General features: G+C 46.6%; 1 protein-coding gene across 5 annotated transcripts in view; it reads left to right on the top strand.

Annotated features, from left to right (window-relative positions):
• ACACB (acetyl-CoA carboxylase beta) overlaps nt 1-24252 on the top strand; it is a 131926-nt gene extending 107674 nt beyond the window's left edge. For all 5 annotated transcript variants that reach the window (XM_038575404.1, XM_038575405.1, XM_038575406.1 and 2 more), the window contains 16 exons: nt 2468-2590; nt 2694-2963; nt 4507-4604; nt 5816-5936; nt 10250-10360; nt 11237-11380; nt 12000-12120; nt 13635-13731; nt 15449-15545; nt 16069-16204; nt 17067-17244; nt 19135-19247; nt 20798-20952; nt 21604-21774; nt 21877-22013; nt 22632-24252. In XM_038575404.1, coding sequence (XP_038431332.1) covers nt 2468-2590; nt 2694-2963; nt 4507-4604; nt 5816-5936; nt 10250-10360; nt 11237-11380; nt 12000-12120; nt 13635-13731; nt 15449-15545; nt 16069-16204; nt 17067-17244; nt 19135-19247; nt 20798-20952; nt 21604-21774; nt 21877-22013; nt 22632-22758 — 2199 coding nt within the window. In that variant the 3' untranslated portion in view covers nt 22759-24252. The remainder of the gene's footprint in view (nt 1-2467; nt 2591-2693; nt 2964-4506; nt 4605-5815; nt 5937-10249; nt 10361-11236; nt 11381-11999; nt 12121-13634; nt 13732-15448; nt 15546-16068; nt 16205-17066; nt 17245-19134; nt 19248-20797; nt 20953-21603; nt 21775-21876; nt 22014-22631) is intronic.
• Nucleotides 24253-24539: the final 287 nt, after the last annotated feature.

Genomic DNA, 24539 nt, shown 5'->3' with positions numbered 1-24539 from the left:
ATGTCATTACTTGTTTTAAAGTAGCAGTATTCCCTACATTGTATTGTTGTAAGAGAGCTAGATAAATAGACCTGTAGAACAGTATAGAGCCTAAAATCAGACCCACTCATAAACAGAGCCTTTATAGAATGCAAAGGTGGGATTATGAATTGCGAATAAACTTCACCAAACGGTGTGGTGGTTCCCTCTTATCCATGGCTTCACTTTCCATAGTTTTAGTTACCTGTGCCCATCTGCAATCTAGAAGCAGATGATCCTCCTCCTGATGTATGTTCAGAAGTTCAGTGTTAGCCTAATGCTGTGTCACAATGCCTACATCATGCCCTTCACTTTATCTCATCATGTAGGCATTTTGTCATTGCACATTATCACAGGAAGAAGGGTGAATTTATTATAGTTTGAGAGAAAGACCATGTTAACTTTTATTGTGGTGTATTGTTATAATTTTTCTTTTATTATTGTTATAAATGCTACTATGCCTAATTTATAAATTAAACTTTATCATAGTTATGTATGTATAGAAAAAAAACCCATAGTATGTATAGGGTTCTGTATTGTCAGAGGTTTCAGGCATCTACTGGATGTCTTGGTGCATATCTCCTGTAGGTAAAGGAGGACTTATATCATTGGAAAAAATAAATTTTGATTTCTGCCTTATCTAGTATACAGAAATAAGCTTCAAGAGGATTAAAGTCACTTGGAGTCAATTAAAAGCTTAACTGTATAGGAAAAGACCCATAAACTTGACTCTATTAAAATTTTGAAGATCTTTATGTAAATAAGGAAAGATGAGCCCCGGATAGGGAGAATCTATATCAATGCCTATTACCAGAAAGGGATTACAACTAGATTATCTAAAGAGCACTAATAAATCAATTAGAAAAAAAAAAACAAAAAAAACACAAAGGTATAAAAAATATGGGCAGGAGTTATCAACAGCAGGAAATTAGCAAAAAAAGAAACTTACATGGTCAATAAACATATTCAAAGGTTCTCACCTTACAATAATCAGTGAAGTACAGGTCAATACCACAATACAATTTCATATCCAGCAGATGGATAAACATTAAAATATTTGACAAAACTAAGTATTGGCAAGTATATGGAGCAAAGCAGTTCTTACATCTTCTTACTTAGACTGTAAAGGGTTTTGAAAAATGAGAGAGCAATTTGATAATACTGAGTAAACTTGAAGCTTCACAAACCCTCTGACCCAGTGAGTCTGCTCCTAGGTACTCACCTGGTGAGACTCTCATCTGTTTATAAGAAGGAACCATCAGAATGTTCATTACAGGGGCATCTGGTGGCTCAGTTGGTTAAATACCTGACTTTAGCTCAGGTTATGATCTCAGGGTCCTGGGATGGAGCCCATCAGGCTCCCTGTTCAGCATGGAATCTGTCCAACTCTGCCCTCCCCCTGCTCTTTCTCTCTCTCTCTCAAATAAATAAATAAATAAATAAATTTTTTTAAAGTGCTCATTACAGCCTTATCATTAGTAGTGTAGTATTGGAAGCAGCTTAAATGTTCCTTGAAAGGGCAGCCTGGGTGGCTCAGCAGTTTAGCGCTGCCTTCGGCCCAGGGTGTGATCCTGGAGTCCTGGAATCGAGTCCCACATCGGGCTCCTTGCATGGAACCTGCTTCTCCCTCTGCCTGTGTCTGTGCCTCTCTCTCTCTCTCAATCTGTGTCTCTCATGAATAAATAAATAAAATCTTTTTAAAAAATGTTCCTTAAAAAGTGTTATGAATAAGTAAGCTGTGATCTGTTCATACGATGGAAACTGAATAGCAGAGAAAATGAACTAGAGTTAAATTTCTCAATATGTACAAATCTCTCAAACATACGGAGGAGCCAAAGGGGCAAGGTGTAGAAAGGTGTGTCCAGTGCGAGACCATTTATTTAAAGTTTAAGTTCTGTAGGAGCACCCGGCTGGCTCAATTGGAAGAACACACGACTGTTGGTCTCAGGGTTGTGGGTTCAAGCCCCATGTGAGGTGTAGAGACATAATTTAGACTTAATTTTTTTAAGATTTTATTTTTAAGTAATCTCTACACCCTACATTAGGGCTTGAACCCACAACCCTGAGATCAGGAGTTGCATGTTTTTCTGACTGAGCCAGCCAGGCACCCCCACATGTTTAAAATGTATGCATATATAATGAAAAATGTAAAAACATGCACAGGACTTGTAGACACTAAATTCAGGACAATGGTTTATCAGGCGTCGGGGAGGGAGGGGTACACCAGGGGCTTCAGTTGCATTTTTCTTATTCCTTTAAAAAATTCAAAAGCAACGATGGAGAAATTATGATTTGACAAAACCACACGATAAGTGCTTGGGTATTTATTATCCTGCATGTTTTTCTGTGTGCTTTGAATTGTTCATGATTTTAAAAAAGAAAGAAAGAACTAGAAAATGTGCCTCCCAAATGGGTACTTCAGGTTTTCTCTTTCTTTCCCCATCTCTAGGCTCTCTTTAAATTGTGGGGCACCCCGGACAAATACCCCAAAGACATCCTGACCTACACAGAGCTGGTGCTGGACCCTCAGGGTCAGCTAGTGGAGATGAACCGTCTCCCTGGAGGGAATGAGGTAAGAATGCTCCAGAGCCCCGACCCTGGCTGGAGTCACCCTTTCCAAAAATGTACCCCTGAAGACATAAATGGTTTTCCTTGTGCATCTGTCCTCTCGGCAGGTGGGCATGGTGGCCTTCAAAATGAGATTCAAGACCCCAGAGTATCCAGAAGGGCGGAACGTGATCGTCATCAGCAATGACATCACATTCCGCATTGGATCCTTTGGCATGGGAGAAGACCTCCTGTACTTGCGGGCGTCGGAGATGGCCCGGGCAGAGGGTATCCCCAAAATCTACCTTGCAGCCAACAGTGGGGCCTGTATTGGCCTTGCAGAGGAGATCAAGCACATATTCCAAGTGGCTTGGGTGGACCCAGGAGACCCCCACAAAGTACGTCTCGGAGCCAGCATGGTGGGGTGATGCGCCCCTGGGAGGGGACAGTGCCCACAAGAGGCTGGAAAGAATCTCAGTGCTCTTTGTATATCAAGCACAGATACCCGTACATAAAAGGCATACAGTATATCAGTCTTAAAAATTTCACGGGAGGGAGTGGCAGTTAGGGAAAAAAATGTCTAAAAAGGTACCTTTTTAGGAGATTAATAATGAAGAGATTTTTTAATTTTTTTAAATTTTTATTGGAGTTCAATTTGCCAACATATAGCATAACACCCAGTGCTCATCCTGCCAATGCCCCCTCAGTGCCTATCACCCAGCCACCCCAACTCCTCACCCACTTCCCCTTCCACTACCCCTTGTTCATTTCCCAGAGTTAGGTGTCTCTCATGTTTTGTCACCCTCACTGATATTTTCACTCATTTTCTCCTTTCCCTTTATTTCCTTTCACTAATTTTTATATTCCCCAGATGAATGAGACCATATAATGTTTGTCCTTTTCTGATTAACTTATTTCATTCAGCACAATACCCTCCAGGTCCCTCCACGTCGAAGCAAATGGTGGGTATTTGTCGTTTCTAATGGCTGAGTAATATTCCATTGTATACATAGACCACATCTTCTTTATCCATTCATGAAGAGATGTTTATAAACACTGAGCATCCCCTGGATGCAGTATACACTGAGGATGCAAAGGTGAATAAGATGTGTTCCCGGCCTCAGAGAATTCTTAGAAATCATCTGGGAGATGCAGAGACACTGGCCACAATAAAATGTACAATGGGGGCACTTGGGTGGCTCAGTCCATTAAGCATCTGCCTTCGGCTCAGGTCATGATCCCAAGGTCCTGGGATCCAGTCCCACATCAGGCTCCCTGCTCAGCGGGGAGCCTGATTCTCCCTGAACCTCTGCCTGCTGCTCCCCCTGCCTGTGCTCTTTCTCTCTCAAATAAATGAATAAAATCTTTTAAAATATAAAAACACACAAGAGAAAAGCACACATTTTGTGATGTGAAAATGCAGAGGACAGTTATTATTTGCAACCAGAGCATGCATTCTCAAAGTAGTGATATTGTCCTGCCAAAGGGAGCAGAAATCATTCTTTTCATGTAAAAAGCATATATACATTTGTACACACACACACACACACGTATGTGCACATATACATATGCCTACATACACATATAAACTTTATAATAAAATTTCGTGGAAGGAGCTGGCAATAAGGGGGAAAAAGAACAGATGCCTTAGGGAAACGGGGGTGAAAAGGTGATTCGGGAACTGATTTAGAGCAGGAAAAACAGGAGGTTGTGGGTAAGGATAAGTGGAAAGAAAGTGCTTGGCACTAATCAGACCTTCAGTTTATAGCTATTATTAATATGGGATTAACGTCAGACACGTTAACTGTGCTGTTAACACATTGTTAACTTGTTATTAACATCCGCCCCTACAGTGTTAACAGTTTTTAAAAAAACAGTGGCTGTCTAATGCAGGGAACTGGATTCATAACCTCACTGGAGTATGTATATATATTTTTTAAGGGATTTAAATACTTGTACCTGACCCCCAAAGACTACACCACAATCAGCTCCCTGAACTCTGTCCATTGTAAACACATCGAGGAAGATGGAGAATCCAGGTAAGTAGTTTATCTGATAGCTCCTTCATTTGGCCTGTGGTCCATTTCAGCTACTAATGGAAGTCCTTGTCTTTGCCTCGGGGCTCATGGGTGATACTTTCAAATGTGATGGTGATGTTTGTACAGTGGGACCCTGAGCCTTCCAGACACTGATGACTAGGACACCTGAGGCTTTCTTCAGGGTGAGCCCATCCTTGCCACCCCTAAATGAGTCGTGGCTTTCACAAACATAGTACCACACACAGGAAGAATTAGACTGGATTCTCATGACGTCCCTGGAACAGCAGGCTCACATTTATGATCAAGTTAGCGAAGCTGACACAGCAGTGATTTGGCAAGCTGCTAGGTGTGGGCAGGGCGAGGATCTGCTCTGTGAGGAGGTCCAAAGCTACCAGCTCTCTTTTCTAGGGAATGTTGTGGGTTTTTTTTTTTCTTTTAAGTTGACAAAATCAGAATTTCCCAGGCTAGGTTTTCTGGGATATTAGTTGGTGATATGTTGGGGTGGTGGGGGTGGTGGTGAAAAACCGTTTCCATAGTCAAGTAAGTTGAGAAACTCTGGGTTTAAAATGGAATCTAGGGGATCCCTGGGTGGCTCAGCAGTTTAGTGCCTGCCTTCGACCCAGGGCAGGATCCTGGAGTCCCAGGATCGAGTCCCACATCAGGCTCCCTGCATGGAGCCTGCTTCTCCCTCTGCGTGTATCTCTGCCTCTCTCTCTCTGTGTCTCTCATGAATAAATAAATAAAATCTTAAAAAAATAAAATGGGATCTAACAAACATCTTTACTGCAGACCTTGTCAGAACATTTAATGGGGGTTAGGCTGCACAGTGTCTCACACTTCTCTGGCCATTGAACCTCAACTGATTGATTGTGAATTAAGCAGCTTTCCCCATCTCTCTGTAGACCAAACTCTATTCTAGATTGTTTATGGAGGCATGTAGGGTAGGGGTGACATTTTATTAGGACAGCCTCCAAATAGGCAGACATTTTTGGTTGGAAGGGTGATTATTGATGCTGCACTTGCCCTTCTAGAAACTTCAGGTCCAATTGTGAGGGTCTTAGACCCCTGCTTTCATTTCACCTCTGGCTGCTTTATCACCTCCTATTCCCTCACCTTGCTTGTCCCTCCTGCCCTGGGTCCTGAGGAAGTGCATCAGCCTTGAATTTTTCTGGGCTAGAGCTCAATCTTGAACCTGTTTTTGGTTCCTGAAGGTATGTCATCACGGATATCATCGGGAAGGACAGTGGTGTGGGCGTGGAGAATCTCAGGGGCTCTGGTATGATTGCGGGGGAGTCCTCCCTGGCTTACGAAGAAATTGTCACCATCAGCTTGGTGAGTCTCCTATTTTCTCTCCTTTTCCTTTTCAATTTTCTCTTATAAAATCTTAAAAACTGTCACAGAAGTAAAGAGCCTCATGTGGTCATCATGCAGCTCCAGTGATTACCAACATGTAGCCATTCCTGTGTCTTCAATCCCTCTGCTCTCCTATCTGGGGGTATATATTTTTTAAAGATGTATTTATTTATTTGAGAGAGAGAGAGAGTAAGCAGTGGGGTAGTAGGGGCAGAGGGAGAAGGAGAGAGAAACTCAAGCAGACTCTGCGCTAAGCACCAAGCCAGATGTGGGGGTTGATCTCATGACTGTGAGATCATGACCTGTGCCAGAACTAAGAGTCAGAAACTTAACTGGCTGCACCACCCAAGCACCCCTATTTGGAGATATTTTAAAGCAAGGCCTCTATCCTGTCTTACCATCTGTGGATGCCCCAGTGTGGATCTTTACTAGATAAAGACTCCCACACGCACTACTTTTTTACTGAATCATAATGCTATTATTAACACCCATCAACATCAATGGCAATGCTTCAATATCCTTGAAACCTGGTTTACAGTTTTAACAACTATCTGGAAATATATCTTTTTATAGTTGATGTGTTTGAGTCATGGTCAAATCTCTTCTTATTTAAAAGGTATAAATATTTACATTAATAACGAAGCAGCAGAAAAAGAAATCAAGGAATGGATCCCAATTGCAATTGTAACCAAAACAATAAGATAACTAGGAATAAACTTAACTAAAGAGATTAAAGATCTATACTCTGAAAACTATACAATGCTTATGAAAGAAATTAAAGAGGACACAAAGAAATGAAAAAGCATTCCATGCTTATGGATTGGAAGAACAAACATTGTTAAAATGTCTATACTACTCAAAGCAATCTACATAGTTAATGCAATCCCTATCAAAGTACCACCAGCATTTTTCACGGAACTAGAACAAACAATCCCAAAATCTGTATGGAACCACAAAAGACCACTGAATAGCCAAGGCAATTCTGAAAAAAAAAAAAAAAATTGGAGGCATTATGATTCCAGATTTCAAGCTATATTATAAAGCTGTAGTTGTCAAGACAGCATGGTAGTGGCACAAAAACAGGCACAGTGATCAGTGGAACAGAAGAGAGAACCCAGAAATGAACCCACAACTGTATGGTCAACTAATCTTTGACAAAGCAGGAAAGAATATCCAATGGAAAAAAGACTATCTCTTGAACAAATGGTATTGGGAAAACTAGACAGCAACATGCAGAAGAATGAAACTAGACCACTTCCTTATACTGTACACAAAAATAAATTCAAAATGGATGAAAGACCTAATGTGAGACAGGAATCCATCAAAATCCTAGAGGGGAACACAGTAGCAGCCTCTTTGACATTGGCCGTAGCAACTTTTTACTAGACATGTCACCAGCGGCAATGGACACAAAAGGAAAAATGAGCTATTGGGACTTAATCAAGATAAAAAGCTTCTGCGGGCAGCCCCAGTGGCGCAGCGGTTTAGCGCCGCCTGCAGCCCGGGGTGTGATCCTGGAGACCCGGGATCGAGTCCCACGTCGGGCTCCCTGCATGGAGCCTGCTTCTCTCTCTGCCTGTGTCTCTGCCTCTCTTTCGCTCTCTCTGAATAAATAAATAAATAAATCTTTAAAAAAAAAAAAAAAAAGCTTCTGCAAAAGGAAGAAAACAATCAACAAAACTAAAAGGCAGCCTATAGAATGGGAGAAGATATTTGCAAATGATGTTATCTGGTAAAGGGTATCCAAAATCTATAAAGAACTTATCAAATTCAATACCCAAAGAAAACAAATAATCCAGATAAGAAATGGGCAGAAGGGATCCCTGGGTGGCGCAGCGGTTTGGCGCCTGCCTTTGGCCCAGGGCGCGATCCTGGAGACCCGGGATCGAATCCCACGTCGGGCTCCCGGTGCATGGAGCCTGCTTCTCCTTCTGCCTATGTCTCTGCCTCTCTCTCTCTCTCTCTCTGTGTGACTATCATAAATAAATAAAAATTAAAAAAATTAAAAAAAAAAAAAGAAATGGGCAGAAGACACGAATAGACAATTTTCCAAAGAAGACATCAAGATCGCCAACAGACATAAGAAAAGATCCTCAATATCACTTACCATTAGGGAAATGCATATGCATTTTTGATAACAAAACTATAATGAGATATCACCTCACACTTGTCAGAATGTCTAAAATTAACAACACAAGAAACAACAGGTGTTGGTGAGGATGTGGAGAAAGGGAAACCCTTTTGCATTGTTGGTGGAAATGCAAACTGGTGCAGCCACTCTTGAGAACAGTATGGAGGTTCCTCAAAAAGTTATAAGTAGGGGATCCCTGGGTGGCTCAGCGGTTTAGCGCCTGCCTTTGGCCCAGGGCGCCATCCTGGAGTCCCAGGATTGAGTCCCACGTCGGGCTCCTGGCACGGAGCCTGCCTCTCTCTCTCTATGTCTATCATAAATAAATAAATAAGTCTATAAAAAAAAAGTTATAAGTAGAACTACCCTATGATCCAGCAATCGCACTATTGGGTATTTACTCAAAGGTACAAAAAATACATATTTGAAGGGGCACATGCACCCTGATGTGTATAGCAGCATTATCAACAATAGCCAAACTATGGAAAGAGCCCAGATGTCCATCAACTGATGAATGGATAAAGAAGATTGGTATATTTATCAGTAGAATATTACTCAGCCAACAAAAAGAATGAAATCATGCCATTTGGAATGATGTGGATGGAGCTAGAGTATATTATGCTAAGTAAAATAAGTCAGAGACAAATACCTTATGATCTCATTCGTGTCATTTAAGAAAGAAAACAGATGAACATATGGGAAGGGGAAAAGAAAAAAAGGAGAGAGGGAAACAAACCATAAGAGGCTCTTAATGATAGAGAACAAACAGGGTTGATGGAGGGAGGTGGGCGGGGATGGGCTACATGGGTGATGATTATGAAGGAGGGTACATTTATGTTGAGCACTGGGCGTTGTATGTAAGTAATGAATCACTGAACTCTACGTCAGAAACCAATATTGCACTGTATGTTAACTAACTAGAATTTAAATTTTTTAAAAAAGGTGCTGATTTAGGAGCATTTTTATCTGATTTTAATTGGTACTAAAGGAATATCTCCCCACTCCCTTCCTTGGCCTTTTCAGAAATATTTGCTGTTTCTAGTAGTACTACTACCCTTTCATGGTAGACTGTCATTTGAGACTTTATCTTTACATTCAGTGTTGGATTTTCAGTTTCCGAGGTGGAAAATGCTGGCCATGGTTGTCTTCCTTAGGCTTGTTTTCTAGATATCATTTATATAAATTTCATAATAAAAAATAAACCTTTAGGTATATCTTTCTTTTTATATGTTATATACATATTTTTATATATTCCAAAAACATTTTTATTTTAATATCTATAAACATACATACCTTTTTATATATTCTAAATGTTTTTTATATATTATATAAAATGTTTTTATATATTCTAAAATGTTTTATTTGAATCATATATAATTATATAGGTATCATATATAACTATATGTATCATATATATATAATTTTGAAATAGTGTACCACTCACCAGAAGTTACAGGAGAGTAGAGAGAGGTCCTCAGCCCCCTCACTCAGCTTCCCCCATGACAGTATCCTATGTAACCATGGTACATTATCAAAACCAGGACATTGACATTGTGGCACAGTGCCTTGACCTTGGTATAGACCTTACTCAGATTTCACCAGTCTTGCACTGGCTCCTAGACATCCTCTGGTTGTGTGAGAGGCTACCATGGCTCAGAAGAGCAACATATAAGAACCATGCCTTGGGGGTGCCTAGGGCTAAGCATCTGTCTTTGGCTCAGGTCTTGATCTCAGGGTCCTGGAATCAAGTCCCACGTGGGGCTCCTTACTCAGTGGGGTGTCTGCTTCTCCTTTTCCCTCTACTTTCTGCTCCCCCTGCTTATGCTCACTCTCTCTCTCTCTCGAATGAATGAATGAATGAATAAGTAAATAAATCCTTAAAAAAAAAAAAAAAACAGCTATGCGTTGGATGAAGCAAGAACCAGAACATTCCATGTCTGTCTGTCCTCAGAACACTCTTCTTAGTTAACCGCGTTCTTTCTGGAAGCCATGGTCAGGTAAGATCAAAGAACTGGCTTGTCCTTGTCCTGTTTGGTCACCAGTCAAGTTGCCAGCAGCCAAGCTATAGTTTCCATGTGTGCCCAGTGGGTTCCTGGCCTGTCCCCTGCTGTGGGGAGCGTGGCACGCCTGCTTCATGAATTCAGAAGGTCTCCTTTCTCCACAGGTGACCTGCCGAGCTGTGGGGATTGGGGCCTACTTGGTGAGGCTGGGCCAGCGAGTGATCCAGGTGGAAAATTCTCACATCATCCTGACAGGAGCAACTGCTCTCAACAAGGTGACCAAGGACCACCCTAGGTAGGGTGGCAGGGTTGGGGGTGGGGGAGTTGAGGGGCGGAGGATCATGGGCTCATTTTAACATCTCACTGTCCCCTGATGGGGGATTTTTCTCAGCATGAAACCAGTATCATTCCTACTGGCGTAGGAACTGGTTTTTTTTTCCAATTTGCACTTATCTGGGTTTCTTATGGGCCAAAAACATTTTTTAAAAAATAGGCTTTTGTGGTAGCACTCTCTTGTATACAGACATTTAAATTTTTTAATAATGATTAACTTGGCATTACATATTGCAGAAAACTGGAAAGAGACCCTCTCAAAAGTAATTTTGCTCCTACTAAAATTTTGATGTATTTCTTTCTCATATTCTGACTCCTGGTGAATGTAGAGTTTGGTATTCTACTGTTTTCACCATGTTAAAACATATCCCGCATGACTATAAAGCCTCTATAATACAATGTCTGATAAAATCCCAGTGAAATTCTCAAAGTCTGGTCCCTGAACCAGCAGCATCCCAGGAACTTGTTAGGAATGCAGATTCTCAGGCCTCGTTGCCAACCTGCCAACTCCGAAACACTAGGCAGGTTTTCGTTTTTTTGAGAAGACCAAAGTAATCGGTAGGATCGCTGGTTCTCAGAACTGGGCTTCATATTGGAATTACCTAGAAGTTTAAGGAAAAAGTACAGCTGCTGCGTCCCAGCCCCAAAGATTCTGCTGTAATTGATCTGGGTGCAGCCTGGGCAGCGGGATTTTTTAAAGCTCCCAGGTAATTGTAGTGTGTAGCCCTGGTGGAGGACCACCGAGGAAGATGATTTCCAAACAGATGGAAGGGGCCTGAGCGCGGGGAGCCCTTGCTGACGGCGCCGTGTCAAAGCAGGTCCTGGGCAGAGAGGTTTACACCTCCAACAACCAGCTGGGCGGCGTGCAGATCATGCATTACAATGGTGTCTCCCACATCACCGTGCCAGATGACTTCGAGGGCGTTTATACCATCCTGGACTGGCTGTCCTACATGCCGAAGGTGCAGTATATCCCCCTCTGCAGCGTTGGGTCTGGAAGACTGTTACCAGGTTCAGTTGCTGGGTAACATGGCCGTTTGGGAAACAGGGAGTGCCTCACTGTAGCTGGGGTCGATTTTCCTTTACTCCTCCCTCCTTCCCTCTTGGACACCCAGCCCTGTACTGGCTGTTCTTTGCTTTTTTTTTTTTTTTTTTTTTAATGCCATTATAAGGAATGCTGATCCTTTGGAAAGGGGTGTCATTGCCTCTCATCAAAAGAGGTAACACTGAACAGTAGAGAATCTTGGAGCTTTGCAGACAGGCTGGATTTGATTCCTGGCTCCCTCCTTGCTAGCAGTGAGACCTTGGGACATTCTCTTAATCTTTCTGAGCCTCAGTTTCCTCATCTGTGAATTGGGAATCACAAGAGCCTCTACCCCAGGGTGTTTCCATGGTGATTCAGTGCAATGATGAGAACCGGCTGTCTCGGCAGGTCCTCACCAAATGCTACTTATACTGGTGAGGACTGGCTAGTTAGGCTGGGCTCTGCTACGTAACCAGGCATAATCATGGTCAGAGGAGAGACACAGATAGCAGGCATCACCGACAAGCACCGGAGACTGGGTTGGTTTCCTTTTCTAGGATAATCACAGCCCAGTCCCCATCATCACGCCCACGGACCCCATTGACAGAGAAGTTGGATTCTTCCCAACCAAGACTCCCTATGACCCCCGGTGGCTGCTTGCAGGAAGGCCTCACCCAAGTAAGTTCTAAAGTGCTTTGCTTGAATCTTGGCTCTTGGGTTTCTTTTCTGCATCTGGGATGAAGGAACACTCGGGGTGGAAGTACTGATCCTTGGTCGTGGATCCCAGAGGAGTACACCTGAGATCAGATGTGGTGAGAGTGGAGGAATTGGGATTTTTTTTTTTCCTCTGTGCTTTTCTTGAGCCGCTAACCAAGAAGGGGTGGAGACAGCCTCCGATTTCTGGGGCCTGGTAGATGGAGGGGAAGTGCAACAGGAGGCATGGCCTGTCTCCCCACACTGCCCCATGGTTAGAGGTGAAAAATGCAGACCTCAGAGCCTCCGACTCCCCCTCTCTCCCTCTTTTTGCCTCTATTTGGCTAACCCTTGCTAAAGTAGCCCTCCGTGGGTTTACCCAGGACAGTTGACCTGGCCTCTTCTACATGCTCACACACATAGAGATGTGCACACTCACATGTGCATACACGTTCTCTCTGTCCCTCTCTCTGAGAGGGGCTGGCTTGTCTCTGGGCAGTATACAGTTACATTCTGGGCAGCCAGGACAGCACAGGAAAGCTGAGCTACCCCCATGACCATAATCCCCAGTCTAGAATTTCAGATGCTGCCACCTTTAGAGAACGGCCTGTCCAGCCAATCCAGCTGTGAGGTGCGGAATAGGGGATCCCCTACAGGATGGTGCTGGGGCGGGGTGGGGCAGGGCTGTGGCCCAGGAAGGCCCGTGGCTGGCTTGCCACTCTTAGGTTTCTCTTGGGCTTCCTTGCCTGTGAGCACTGAGGGGCCTGGCTTCATCTTGATTATCAAATATCCAACTGGTTTCTGACCATTGTCTCCATCTAGGACGTAGGTTGCTTTGCGTTGAGGCATGCAGCTTCCCTCCCTGGCGGCTTACAACCCTCATGTCGCCTGGCTTCTTTCTCCTTGTGTAGACCACGTGATGGACACGTGGTGTGTATTCCTGTCACTGCTTCCTCTCCTGGGATGGCTGCAGCTGACGTCATCACATCCTCCCTCCTCCACTCCCCTCCTCTTTTCAGTCTCTTCCCTGTCTCTGTCTCAAGTCTCTGTCTCTCTCCGTTTTGGAAATTGAAGATGTCCCCAGCCCAGTTAAGTGTGAGGCTGCAGCCGGCACATTGAAGATGAGGCTTCCGAGGCAGGTGGTCTCTTCCCCAAATCCCACCTTTTGAAGGTGTCCTGTCAACTCTCTTTGCCTCCTGGGCTGATCCTTGAGATTAGGATCTTCATGTGCTTGGCATTGATGGGAGCTGATATAGTTAGATGTTCCAAGTGAGCTGATTCCTGACTTGGCATATTTTCTGCAGCCAGGTTTTTTTGTTTTTTTAGTTTTTTAATATTGTGTTTTGTTTTTTAATGGGATTGGGTTCTGTATGGTTTTTAGGAGAAACAGATGTTTGGGCTGTCAAAGGCCAGTTTATCTGTCCCACCAGGCAGACCCTGGGGATCCTCATCAACCCAATCCAACCCTTTGGCCTGGGCCTCTGTCCTCTTCTCCACAGCTCTGAAGGGATCCTGGCAGAGTGGATTCTTTGACTATGGCAGTTTCAAGGAAATCATGGCACCTTGGGCCCAGACTGTGGTGACAGGACGAGCAAGGTAATTTTGAGGATGGGGCGGGCTGCACTCACCTGGCCTCCCCCAGCATTGGGACTTCCAGACACTAGGCCATGAGTCCTTTTCTCTCAGATGACCCCAAGAGCACTTTCCTTTTGACCTCAGGATTTTCTGATACAAAAAATCTGGGGAATAGTTTTCTGGATGATGACTTTCTTCATAAAGTCTAGATCTTTCTGTGGCCTTAGTAGGCATCTCAGCCAACTTATTCTTGGGAGTCAGCACCCTCGCTCCTAGTGTCTAGCCCTGAGGCAGGGCTCCCTAGCCAAGGGGACCATGGGCCCCCTTTGGGAATCAGAAGATAGCTCTTGGTGCTCCCACCAGCTAACTGCACAGACACTCCAAACTATGAATTCCATTTCAGGAGGACCATGGTCAGGAACCCCCTTGTCTACACAGCTGGTGGATGGCTTAAATGCTTGGATGCTTCCAGAGCTGAGCAGCTCACTCATCAGTGGTGTAGTCCTCATTTTTTAGACATGTCCCACTCCCTGTAAGATCCTTCCCTATGTGGAGCCCAAAACAGTGTCCTTATAATTTACCATTCAGATTCCTGGTATGATGTAGTTGCTACACGTTCTGGCTCTGGAATTAGATCTGAGGTCAAGCCCAGCCCTGTCACTCACCTTCTTTGACCCTTTGCATCTTCATCTGCAAGATGGGGATGATAATCCTACCCCCCCGAGGACTGTTTGTGATGATGTATGTTAAGCACTTACAATATCATGAATGCGGGGGCCTGAGTGGCTCGGTCGGGGAAGCATCCAGCTCTTGATCTCAGGGTTGTGAGTTTGAGTTCTGTGTTAGGCTCCATGCCAGGCATAGAACCTATTTTAAAAAAATCATTAAAAAAAAAATCATAAGTGGTAGTGGTTGCTAGTACTCTCTTTGTGGTTGCTATTATTTCTCTCCTGGGCAATAAATAAGTATTAAAATACTAAGCCTAGAATTAACAGCTACTCCTCTGTGTTTTATTTTAAAACATTTTTTTAAAACCTAAAACGAGATCTGCTCCCCCTTCCATGTGGAAGTTCTTCATTTACTTAAAGGCTTTCCTTCCTCCTGCCTCATAGGGTCATTGAGAGCGTAAACAAGAGTAACCCAGGGATGCACCCGGCAGAGGGCCACTGGTAGCAAGTGGTGACAGTCCCTGATGTCATGGAATCCCCTGAATGGAAGCTCTTTCCAGCTCAATATCCCTTTCCAAACATGCCTTGGTGCCTACACCTCCCCCGTCCCACATGGTAGCCGCTGGCCAAGTATGGTCATTAAAACATAAAATGAATTGAAAGAGGAAAACAGATCCTCTTCCTCTGTTGCCACAATTCAAGTGCTCAGCATCACAGAAAGTTCTAGTGGACAGCGCTGCTCCAGTCCCTGCCCTGGCCTGACCATCCCCATCACCATAGCGGCCGTTGTCCCAAGAAGGGCACCAATAGCAGCGCTCTAGCCCGCCAGTTCATGAGGCAGCTCTTACTGCTTTGCTAAGAGCAGCTTCTTTGCCTTCCAATGAAATAACCTGTCAGAGTAAAAACCGTGGTCTCCTCCACATGCCCCCATCCCCGCCATGAGTGCCCATGTATCCAGGATGCCCACAGAGTGTCAGCTTGGGCTGGGTGGACTCATCTACCTCTGAATCCATGGCGGGGGGGTGTCACCTGGCTTATCCAGGCTGGCTTACTCATGCTGGGCCTTGCAGGCTAGGGGGGATCCCTGTTGGAGTGATCGCCGTGGAGACGCGGACCGTGGAGGTGGTGGTGCCTGCGGACCCTGCCAATCTGGATTCAGAGGCGAAGGTGAGGGGGCTGGGAATTTGGGACTGCTGTGGCTTAGCCAATAAGAGTGGGTCCTGGGTGGTCACATGCCAGAGCCTTGGGGAGCCCTGGGACCTGAGGGTGCATTTCTCCAGCACCGTTTCTGTGGGATGCATAAATGTCCCACCCTATCTTCTTCAGAGAGTGACACATCCCTGGGGAATCCTTCCTGACTTCCGCCTCGGTCCCTGTCACTGCTTCTAAGGTGTGCCGTGGCACAGACTGAGAGGAGCTCAGGAGGCGGAGGGTAGGTCATAGGACTCAACATGGCCCGGACTGGCTTGGCATCCTTTTGAGCCTGAAAATGAAGCAAAAGGAAACTCTGAGGGCTGCAGTGTGAGAAACAGGCAGGGCCCCTAGCAAACGAGCTTCGGGCCCTCCCTGTGAGCACTGACTCTGGTGTGGGTACCAACACAGACCAGACTGCCTGCCCTCTAGGGTGTGGCTCAGGCAACTGTCCCCATCTTACCCAGGGGAGTCTGATCCAGGTCGCTCTGTGTTCCAGATAATCCAGCAGGCAGGCCAGGTGTGGCTCCCAGACTCGGCCTATAAGACAGCCCAGGCCATCAAGGATTTCAACCGAGAGAGGTTGCCCCTGATTATCTTTGCCAACTGGAGAGGGTTCTCTGGTGGCATGAAAGGTAAGGCTGCCTCTCCTCTATATATCCCAGAGCAGAGATGGGGTAGGGGGGACACGACCAGCACCCAGGATGGGGAAGCCCCCTCCTGGGGGCGCTGCAGTTCTACTCTGTATGGCCCCATCATCCTCTTAGCTGAGACCCCCCCCCACCTCCACAGTCCTGAGGATGGGAGCAGTTCAGGTAACATCTTCCCATTTTACAGATGAGGAATTGAGTCTGAGTGTGACTGGCCAGAGATCATGCCATGAAGGGGCAGGGCAGGGAGGGCAGCCCTGGGAGCTTTTACACCCATGAAAGGACTAAGGTGATGACCAACCCAAGAGGTCTGAGGTCAGGATTTGACGAGCTGATCACTGGTACATGGTGTTAGTTAGCTCTTGGTGTGATGATGGCCAATTTTATCATTGCAATATAACCATGTAAAGGGCCTGGTACTTGGAGGGCCACATCTTGGTAGAAAATAAGGGTCATACTGCGTGTGAGCAGGAGGCAAGGACATGGGTAAGGTGTCTGTGTGCTAGAAATGGCAGGATCAGGAGGGGGTGCTCTCACCGGCCAGGGCATCCCAGAGTCAGAGCTGGAAGGAATCCCCAGGAGGGCACTAAACCTCCTTTTACAGATGGGAACCCTGAGGCCCAGGGAGGGAGAATGATGTGTCTGAGGTCACATGGACAGTCAGGGTGACATCTGAACCTAGGCCCACGCCTGACTCCCAGCCCAGTGCTCTTTCTGTGGTGCCACCAAGCATCCCAGCTGAACACTCCTTCTCAGGTTCCCAAGGATGAGGAGGGCTGTGGACTTGGTGTGTGGACAGATGTTAGGGCCTGAAGCCTTCTTGCCAGGTGACTGCTTTGCTTTTCAGACATGTATGACCAGATGCTGAAGTTTGGAGCCTACATTGTAGACAGTCTCAGACAGTACAAACAGCCCGTCCTGATCTACATCCCACCCTATGCAGAGCTCCGGGGGGGCTCCTGGGTGGTCGTGGACTCCTCCATCAACCCCTTGTGCATAGAAACGTATGCAGACAAGGAGAGCAGGTGGGTGCATCACTTCCTCCACCTGGCTGAACCTTTGCTTGTTCTCACCTCCTAGTCCTGAGGCCCCATCACCTTTGAGCCTCTGGCCAGGAATTGCAAGGTCATTCTGAGTTTCTCTTTCCCCTTTTTCTGTTTCTTTAAGATTTTTTGTATTTATTTGAGAGAGAGCAAGAGAGAGAGCAGGAGTAGGGGGAAGGAGTACAGGGAGAGGGAGGAGCAGGCTCCCCACTGAGAGGGAGCCCATCCCATTTGGGACTCAATCCCAGGATCCTGAGATCATGACCTAGGCTGAAGGCAGACGCTTAACTGACTGAGCCACCCAGGCACCTGGTATTCTGAGTTTCTGAAGGATGGAGAGCCTCTAGTTTTACCAATCTGAAACTAGCATCCAGTGCTCAAGTAGATTTTCGCAGAAGAGGGGCACCTGGGTAGCTCATGCAGTTAAGCATCTGCCTTTGGCTCAGGTCCTGAACCCAGAATCCTGGGATTGAGCCCCATATTGGGCTCCCTGCTCAGCACGGAATGTGTTTCTTTTTTTCCCTCTTACCCCTCCATCCACTTGTGCGAGCTCTCTCTCTCTCTCTCTCTCTCTCTCTCTCAAATAAATAAATAAATCTTAAAAAAAATTGTCTCAGAGTTAGTGGCTGTAGCCAGAGGCAGCAGAACTATTGTTTGTACTTTCATGACTTATACTCACCTGCTTCCCAAGGAAGTTTGCAATAAAAAAATAAGGAAAGACAGAAAGCACCTGAGCTTCCTGACCACCAGGATAAAAAGGGAAATACAACAGTTATCTAATTCTCACTAGACTCTGATTCTCTCCCAGAGCTATGAGTTCCTGTAGGGGCTGTGCTTTATTTGATTTTATAACCCAGGGCCTAGCACCATGCCTACCTGCTAGGGGGTGGTTGGAAAATAGTGGCTGAACCAATGATAGAAATGATACTTGGGTGAGAGGATATCAGTTCTTCAGAAGAGAGAAAACCTTGGTGGTATTTAGGGAGGAATTCATCCCAGGAGCGTTTATAGAAAGAATAATGACAGTAATACTTGCCACACAGTGTTTGAGTGACTTTAAAGTGAAGACTCTGTGCTACATGCTGTCTAGGACGTAAAGACCTCAGGAGTAATTCTGCCCAAGATAGAGGCTTCCTCTTCCTGTGACATTCATGCATTCCTTCATTCAAGATTTATTGAGTACAAACTCTATGCCAGGCATTATGGTAGACATTGTGATGTGGTGCAAATGAGCCATGCCTGTCTGCCTTCAGTGCACCTAGACCATCGCTGGGGGCTGTTGAGGTCAGGCCTCCAGGAAGACTCAGGACACAGGCAGCTTCCAGTGGGGTCAATCATGAACTTTTCACTCTGGCCACCAGGAAGCTCAAAGCTCCATAGAGTATTCCTCAGGGCTTCCAAGCTATCAAAAGAGGATGGGGATGGGCAGTCTGAGGGGTGAGTGAGAGGGTTGAAATAGGAGGCCAGCTCATACTAGATCATGCTGGCCCCTTCATTGTGACTCTGTGAGCTTTAAGGAGATCAGCAACAGTATCGTGGCCTGAGGAGAACAGACATTAGAAAAGTCACAAAGAACTGTGGCTGAAGAGCAGGAAGGCTAGGCTGTTTTGGAGAAGGTCATATGTGCTCAGAGCTGAAGGAGCCTCCCAGGGTTCAGAAAACTTGAATTAAAGAAGTTGGCTCAGCCCCCATTTTATGGCTATAGAAGCAGATGACCAGAGAGTCCCCTCTGACTTGCCTGAGGTCACAAAGTGAGTCCATGAAAGAGCTAAGAACTCATACCCAGATTTCCTGGCTCTTCTGACGGCACCCCCACATCTCCTGGCTATTTATTGGGGAACATCTCATAGACCTTCCCTCTTCTTTTTTCAGGGCAAATATTCTGGAGCCAGAGGGCACAGTGGAGATTAAGTACCGAAAGAAAGATCTGATAAAGACTATGAGAAGGATCGACCCAGTTTGCAAGAAACTCATGGAAGGGCTAGGTAAGAGGGTTAGAATGCATCATCTCTCAGAGGGCAAGAGAGGCCCAGCCTGCTCCACCATTGGAGGTTTCTAGTATGGTGAAAACAGTGAAATGTACCAAAACACAGCTAAAAAAATGGTGAGATATTGTCTTTCTTTTTTTTTTTATAAAGTTTTTTTTTTAATTTATTTATTTATGATAGTCACGGGGGGGGGGCGGTGGCGGCACAGAGACATAGGCAGAGGGAGAAGCAGGCTCCATGCACCTGGAGCCCGACATGGGATTCGATCCCGGGTCTCCAGGATCACGCCCTGGGCCAAAGGCAGGCGCTAAACCGCTGTGCCACCCAGAGATCCCTGGTGAGATATTTTCAAAGTGTTTTCATATAGCAAAGTCAATGCCTTAAAAAAAAAAACAAAAAAAAAACCTCTTTAATGCCTTAGTGTATTTATTTCTCAACACACACACAATATAAAAATGGAAGTATTTGGGGCTGATGAAGAAGATCAGAATTTTCACAGGCAAAACATCCCTTTAGAATTTTCCATCCAGTTAAAATATTTTACCAGTTTTGTTTGAGCTGATAGCTTTGTTTCACTTGCAACCTTAGATATAATTCTCTTAAAAGTCCATATGGGGGGTGCCTGGGTGGCTCGGGCAGTTCAGCGTCTGACTCTTGATTTCAGCTCAAGTCATGATCTCAGGGTCATGAGATCAAGCCCCACATCATGTTCTGCTCTGACCGTGACACCTGCTTGACGTTGTCTCTCTCCTCTCCCTCCCCCCTTACTCCCACTTGTGTGCTCTCTCTCTTAAAAAAAAAAAAAAAAAAGTCCATACTGGGTGGCAATATCTTTATAACTGTGCTCTTTACAAGAGATGTGTGTGATTTCTTTGGTTTGGTATCAGAGTAATGCTGATGAGTTAGGAAGTGTACTCTCCTGTTTTCTGAGTTTGAATTGGCATTATTTCTTTAAATCTTTGATAGATTTCTCTTTTTTTAAGATTTTATTTATTTATTCATGAGAGACACAGAGAGAGAGGCAGAAACATAGGTAGAGGGAGAAGCAGACTCCCTGTAGGGAGCCTAATGCAGGATTCGATCCCAGGACCCTGGGATCACAAACTGAGCCAAAGGCAGATGCTCAGCCATTGAGCCACCCAGGTATCCCTGATAGGAGGTTTCTGGTTACAAATCCCCCTTTATTATATATAGGACTATTCAGGTTATCTGTTTCCTCTTGGCAGAGCTTCCCTGATTTGTATATTTCAAAGGATTTGTCTATTTCATCTAAGGTGTGAAATTGGCAGAGTTGCTTATAATTTCCCCTCAGTATACTTTGCAACATGTATTAGAAATAGTAACTGATTGTATCCCATAAGGATAGTGGTGCTTTCTGAAAAGGGTGGGGGGTGGCGGTGGACGTTCACGGTTGCATGCTGAGTACTGTCTTACCATCATGAGTGCATTTCTGGGATCGCAGGAGCAGCTTGATTTCGATTTGGGGTATGGTTGGGATTAAAGCACAGGTCTATGCCACCAACCATGGTTTGTGCCCTTGCCCTCAGGAATGTCTGAGCTCTCCGACAAGGATCGCAAGGACCTGGAGGGCCAGCTGAAGGCCAGGGAGGACCTGCTGCTGCCCATCTACCACCAGGTGGCGGTGCAGTTCGCCAGCCTCCATGACAAGCCCATCTGCATGCTGGAGAAGGGTGCCATCTTTGTAAGAGCCTGCCACTGTGGGGCCACATGGTTTCCAAAGGAGGGGATCTGGGTGGGAATGCTACACATTAGAAGCACCTGTGGAGCTATTAAAAAACAAAAAATCCCAGGGCCCCGGTGGTTCTCCAGACCAATTAAATCAGAGTATCAAAGGATAAGAGCCCGGCACACTATGGTTTCAAAGCCCCAGGAGATTCCAACAGGCAGCCAGGTTTGGGGACCATCAGTCTGACCTCTGACCTCTGTATGTGTCTATAACTGCTGGGCCAGATTTGGGACTGATGGGAACCCAGATGAGACCTGTACTCACCCACTACCAACCCTAACAAGCCCCACCCCATTGTCCTGCCCCCATGAGGATGTCCTACAGTCACCTACCACCCTGTGTGTGGTGCTCCCTGTCCCCCCACCCACAGCCAGCCTAAGCCCTCTGTGCCTCTGGTCAGCCAGCATAGCATTCTGGTGGGATCTCGGCTCTGCCCCCTACCCCCGACCCCTGGCAGGTTCCTTCACCTCCTACAAGCCCCAGCTGCCTGGTCTATAAAGTAGGAATGATCACAGAGCCTGTGCCCGGTGCAGGGCCCAGCCCCACATGGGGCCCTGCATCTCCTCCCTCCTTCTCGGAGGGCTCAGGCCTGAGGATTGTCTGCAGGACATCCTGGAGTGGAAGACTGCACGCACCTTCCTGTACTGGCGTCTGCGCCGCCTCCTGCTGGAGGACCAGGTCAAGCAGGAAATCCTGCAGGTCAGCAGTGAGCTGAGCCACGTGCACGTCCAGTCCATGCTGCGCCGGTGGTTTGTGGAGACGGAGGGGGCCGTCAAGGTGAGCCCAGGGTGGAGAGGGGGATGGGGGTGTGAGGGGCCAGAGGCTAGCCTGCTCGGTGGTGGGGTCCCTCTCTGAGGCAGCCTCTCCTCCCTTCCCCAGGCCTACCTGTGGGACAACAACCAGATGGTGGTACAGTGGCTGGAACAACACTGGCAGACGGGGAACAGCCTGCGTTCCACCATCCATGAGAACATCAGGTGCTTGAAGCGAGACTCTGTCCTCAAGGCCATCAGACGGTGAGTGGCCACCCTGCCCACCAGCACATCCCTTGGACTTCTTGGCAAGTGCTGAAGCCAGGATTTACCTCCATCTGCCTGACTCCAGAGTGGCTGCATGGTCTCCGGGCCTTGGGCTGAGGTCCGCAGCTCAGAGCTGTATTCCTGGCTGGAATATGATAGAGAGACCCCCTCCAAGGTCACAGCCAGTGTACATTCATGAGAACCCAAGTTCTCAACTGCTAGGCTGTAGGCTGCTGGCTCCCATTTGGTATTAGCCTTCCCAAAGGATTTGCTCACCCCATTCCAATGGGCTTCCCTATGAGGTAGGTACTTGATCATGTGGGATCCTATTTGGGGAATGAACCTGAGGTGCAGAGGACATGCTGGCTGTCCAGTCACATGGCTGGAGGCTGATTGAGTCCACTGTCCTTTGAGGCGTTCTCATCCCTGGGTGGTCTTCTCTCCTGCCATGTGGGACCGACTCCCCCATGGTGACCACAGCATGAAGAGGTTTGGAAGCTCTGGATTGTCTGTCACTCACCCAGGAACATGACATGGCCCTGCACAGGAATTCTGGGGACTGTCCCGACCTAAGTGGCGGGAATGACCCCAGCCCTTCTCTGCCCTCCCCCGTAGCCTGGTTCAAGACAATCCTGAAGTGGCCGTGGACTGCATAGTGTACATGAGCCAGCACATCAGCCCAGCCGAGCGAGCTCAAGTCATTCACCTCCTGTCTACCATGGACAGTCCCGCCTCCACCTGACCCCTGCCCACCAGGCCACTTGCAGGACCACAGGCAAGAGAAACCATGTTGACCCGCCTACCGCAAGCCTTGGGGGTTTGCTTTAAAAAAAGAATTCTGGGCATTTCTGCAGGGCTGCTGGCCTCCCACTCACTCTTGTCTCAATAAAAGGCTCAGGAGTGTCCCCTTCCAAACAGAAATAGCTTCCTCTCCATTGCTGGGAAGTTCGTGCTAGTGTCTCTTGAAACAACATGTTTTGCTGCGTCACTGAATCAAAGTGAACCCAAAGACTCCAGTTTCCTTTTGCTTTCTGGTGCCTGGTGTGCGGGATACAGGTGTTCTTTTAGGCTTGTTTTGTATCAGATCATGGAATCTGTTATTTTTTTTTTTTTTTACTCTGAGACCAACTCTTGATGGAAGCATCTTCTCTATTTCAGCAGAATAAATGGGCTGAGGAAAGAAGGACAGAGACAAGAAAAAAAAAAAAAAAAACCAAACCCTATTTTTGTAACGATACTTACTTGGATACCATCAAGTCACCCAGGAAAGGGTATGAATGATTTTTTAAGAGAAGAAAATGATATATTGCTCCCTAGATGGCCAGGAATGTCTCATTGGTAGGCCATGCTTCGAGATTCTGTTTTTTGAGAGAGGGACGGTAAATGAGCAGAATGGTCTGACCATAAATTTCAGGACCTTGGAAAACAGCTTCCATGTGGCTCCTCGCCCTCCGCCTACCCCTTCCCTCCCCCTGCATGCACCCTGTGGCCAGGTTGGGAGTATAGAGGCAGCAGGGACACCATCACCAGGCTCACAGCCTAGCTGTCTGGTGAGGGTCACTGCTATGATTACCACTACGCTCCTTGGGGAGGCTTGTCTGCTGTCACTTCCTCACCTGATGCCCTGATGTCTATGGGGGGGATCCTGCCCAAAGGGGCAGAGCTGTTAGGGACTTAGCCACAAGGGCCCCACTGATTTGCTCAGGGAGACCTCTGTAACATGCCCACCAGCACTGGGCTCTGAAGGCTTCCCAGTGTCAGGGTCTGCTCTCCTTCTGGCCCCATCCCTCGGTCCTCGGGTGCCAGTAATGGGGCCAATTAGCCACCTCCTACTACTGGGATGGGCAGTTTGTCTGAGGACACCAAATGTCATGCCTGGCCAGTTCAGAGGCTGGCGAGGATGCCCAGGGAAGCCCCCACAAGCCAGGACACTTGGGGATGCCTGAGTTGAAAAAAAAAAATAGTTTGGCTGTCAGCCAGTGACAGTCCTGGCAGAGGACGGTGTCAAAGGGGCAGTGAGGGGTGGGAGGAAGATGAATGGTCGATTGTCCCATCCTGAGACCAGTTGGTGGGAGCAGAAATCTATGCTGCCTGGGGACCTGAATGTTGCCCTGTGCAAGAGGTGCCCTTGGCTTTGGAGGGAAAGATAAGTCGATAACTAGCTGCTACCCAGAAATGGTGGGGGTGGGAGCGAGCCTACCAGGAGATGTGTGGAATAAAGTATTTTTTAAAGGAAGCACTTTGGCCTTGACTTATTATCTGGACCAGAAAATGAAGGCCACCTCGCTGGGTGACTTCCCTGGAGCCCACTAGCCTCCTCCGTCGGCTGAGATCTTGAACAAGCCCCTATCTGAGGAACACAGAGCTCTGAGAGGAGTTTCTTTCCCAGAGGGCCACAGGTGGACTTAGTCATTTCGGCTTGATTTCACAAATGGGTACATGATACTGTCAGCCGGCGGATGATACTGAGGTCCGCAGAGTGGCAATCAGCTGAAAGTCCTTTCCCTGACGAGCCTGGACAGA

Source organism: Canis lupus, chromosome 26 (genome assembly GCF_011100685.1).
Source record: "Canis lupus familiaris isolate Mischka breed German Shepherd chromosome 26, alternate assembly UU_Cfam_GSD_1.0, whole genome shotgun sequence".
Taxonomy (NCBI): Eukaryota; Metazoa; Chordata; class Mammalia; order Carnivora; family Canidae; genus Canis; species Canis lupus.
Note: the sequence above shows the minus strand (reverse complement) of the source record. Positions and strands in the feature narration are given on the sequence as shown.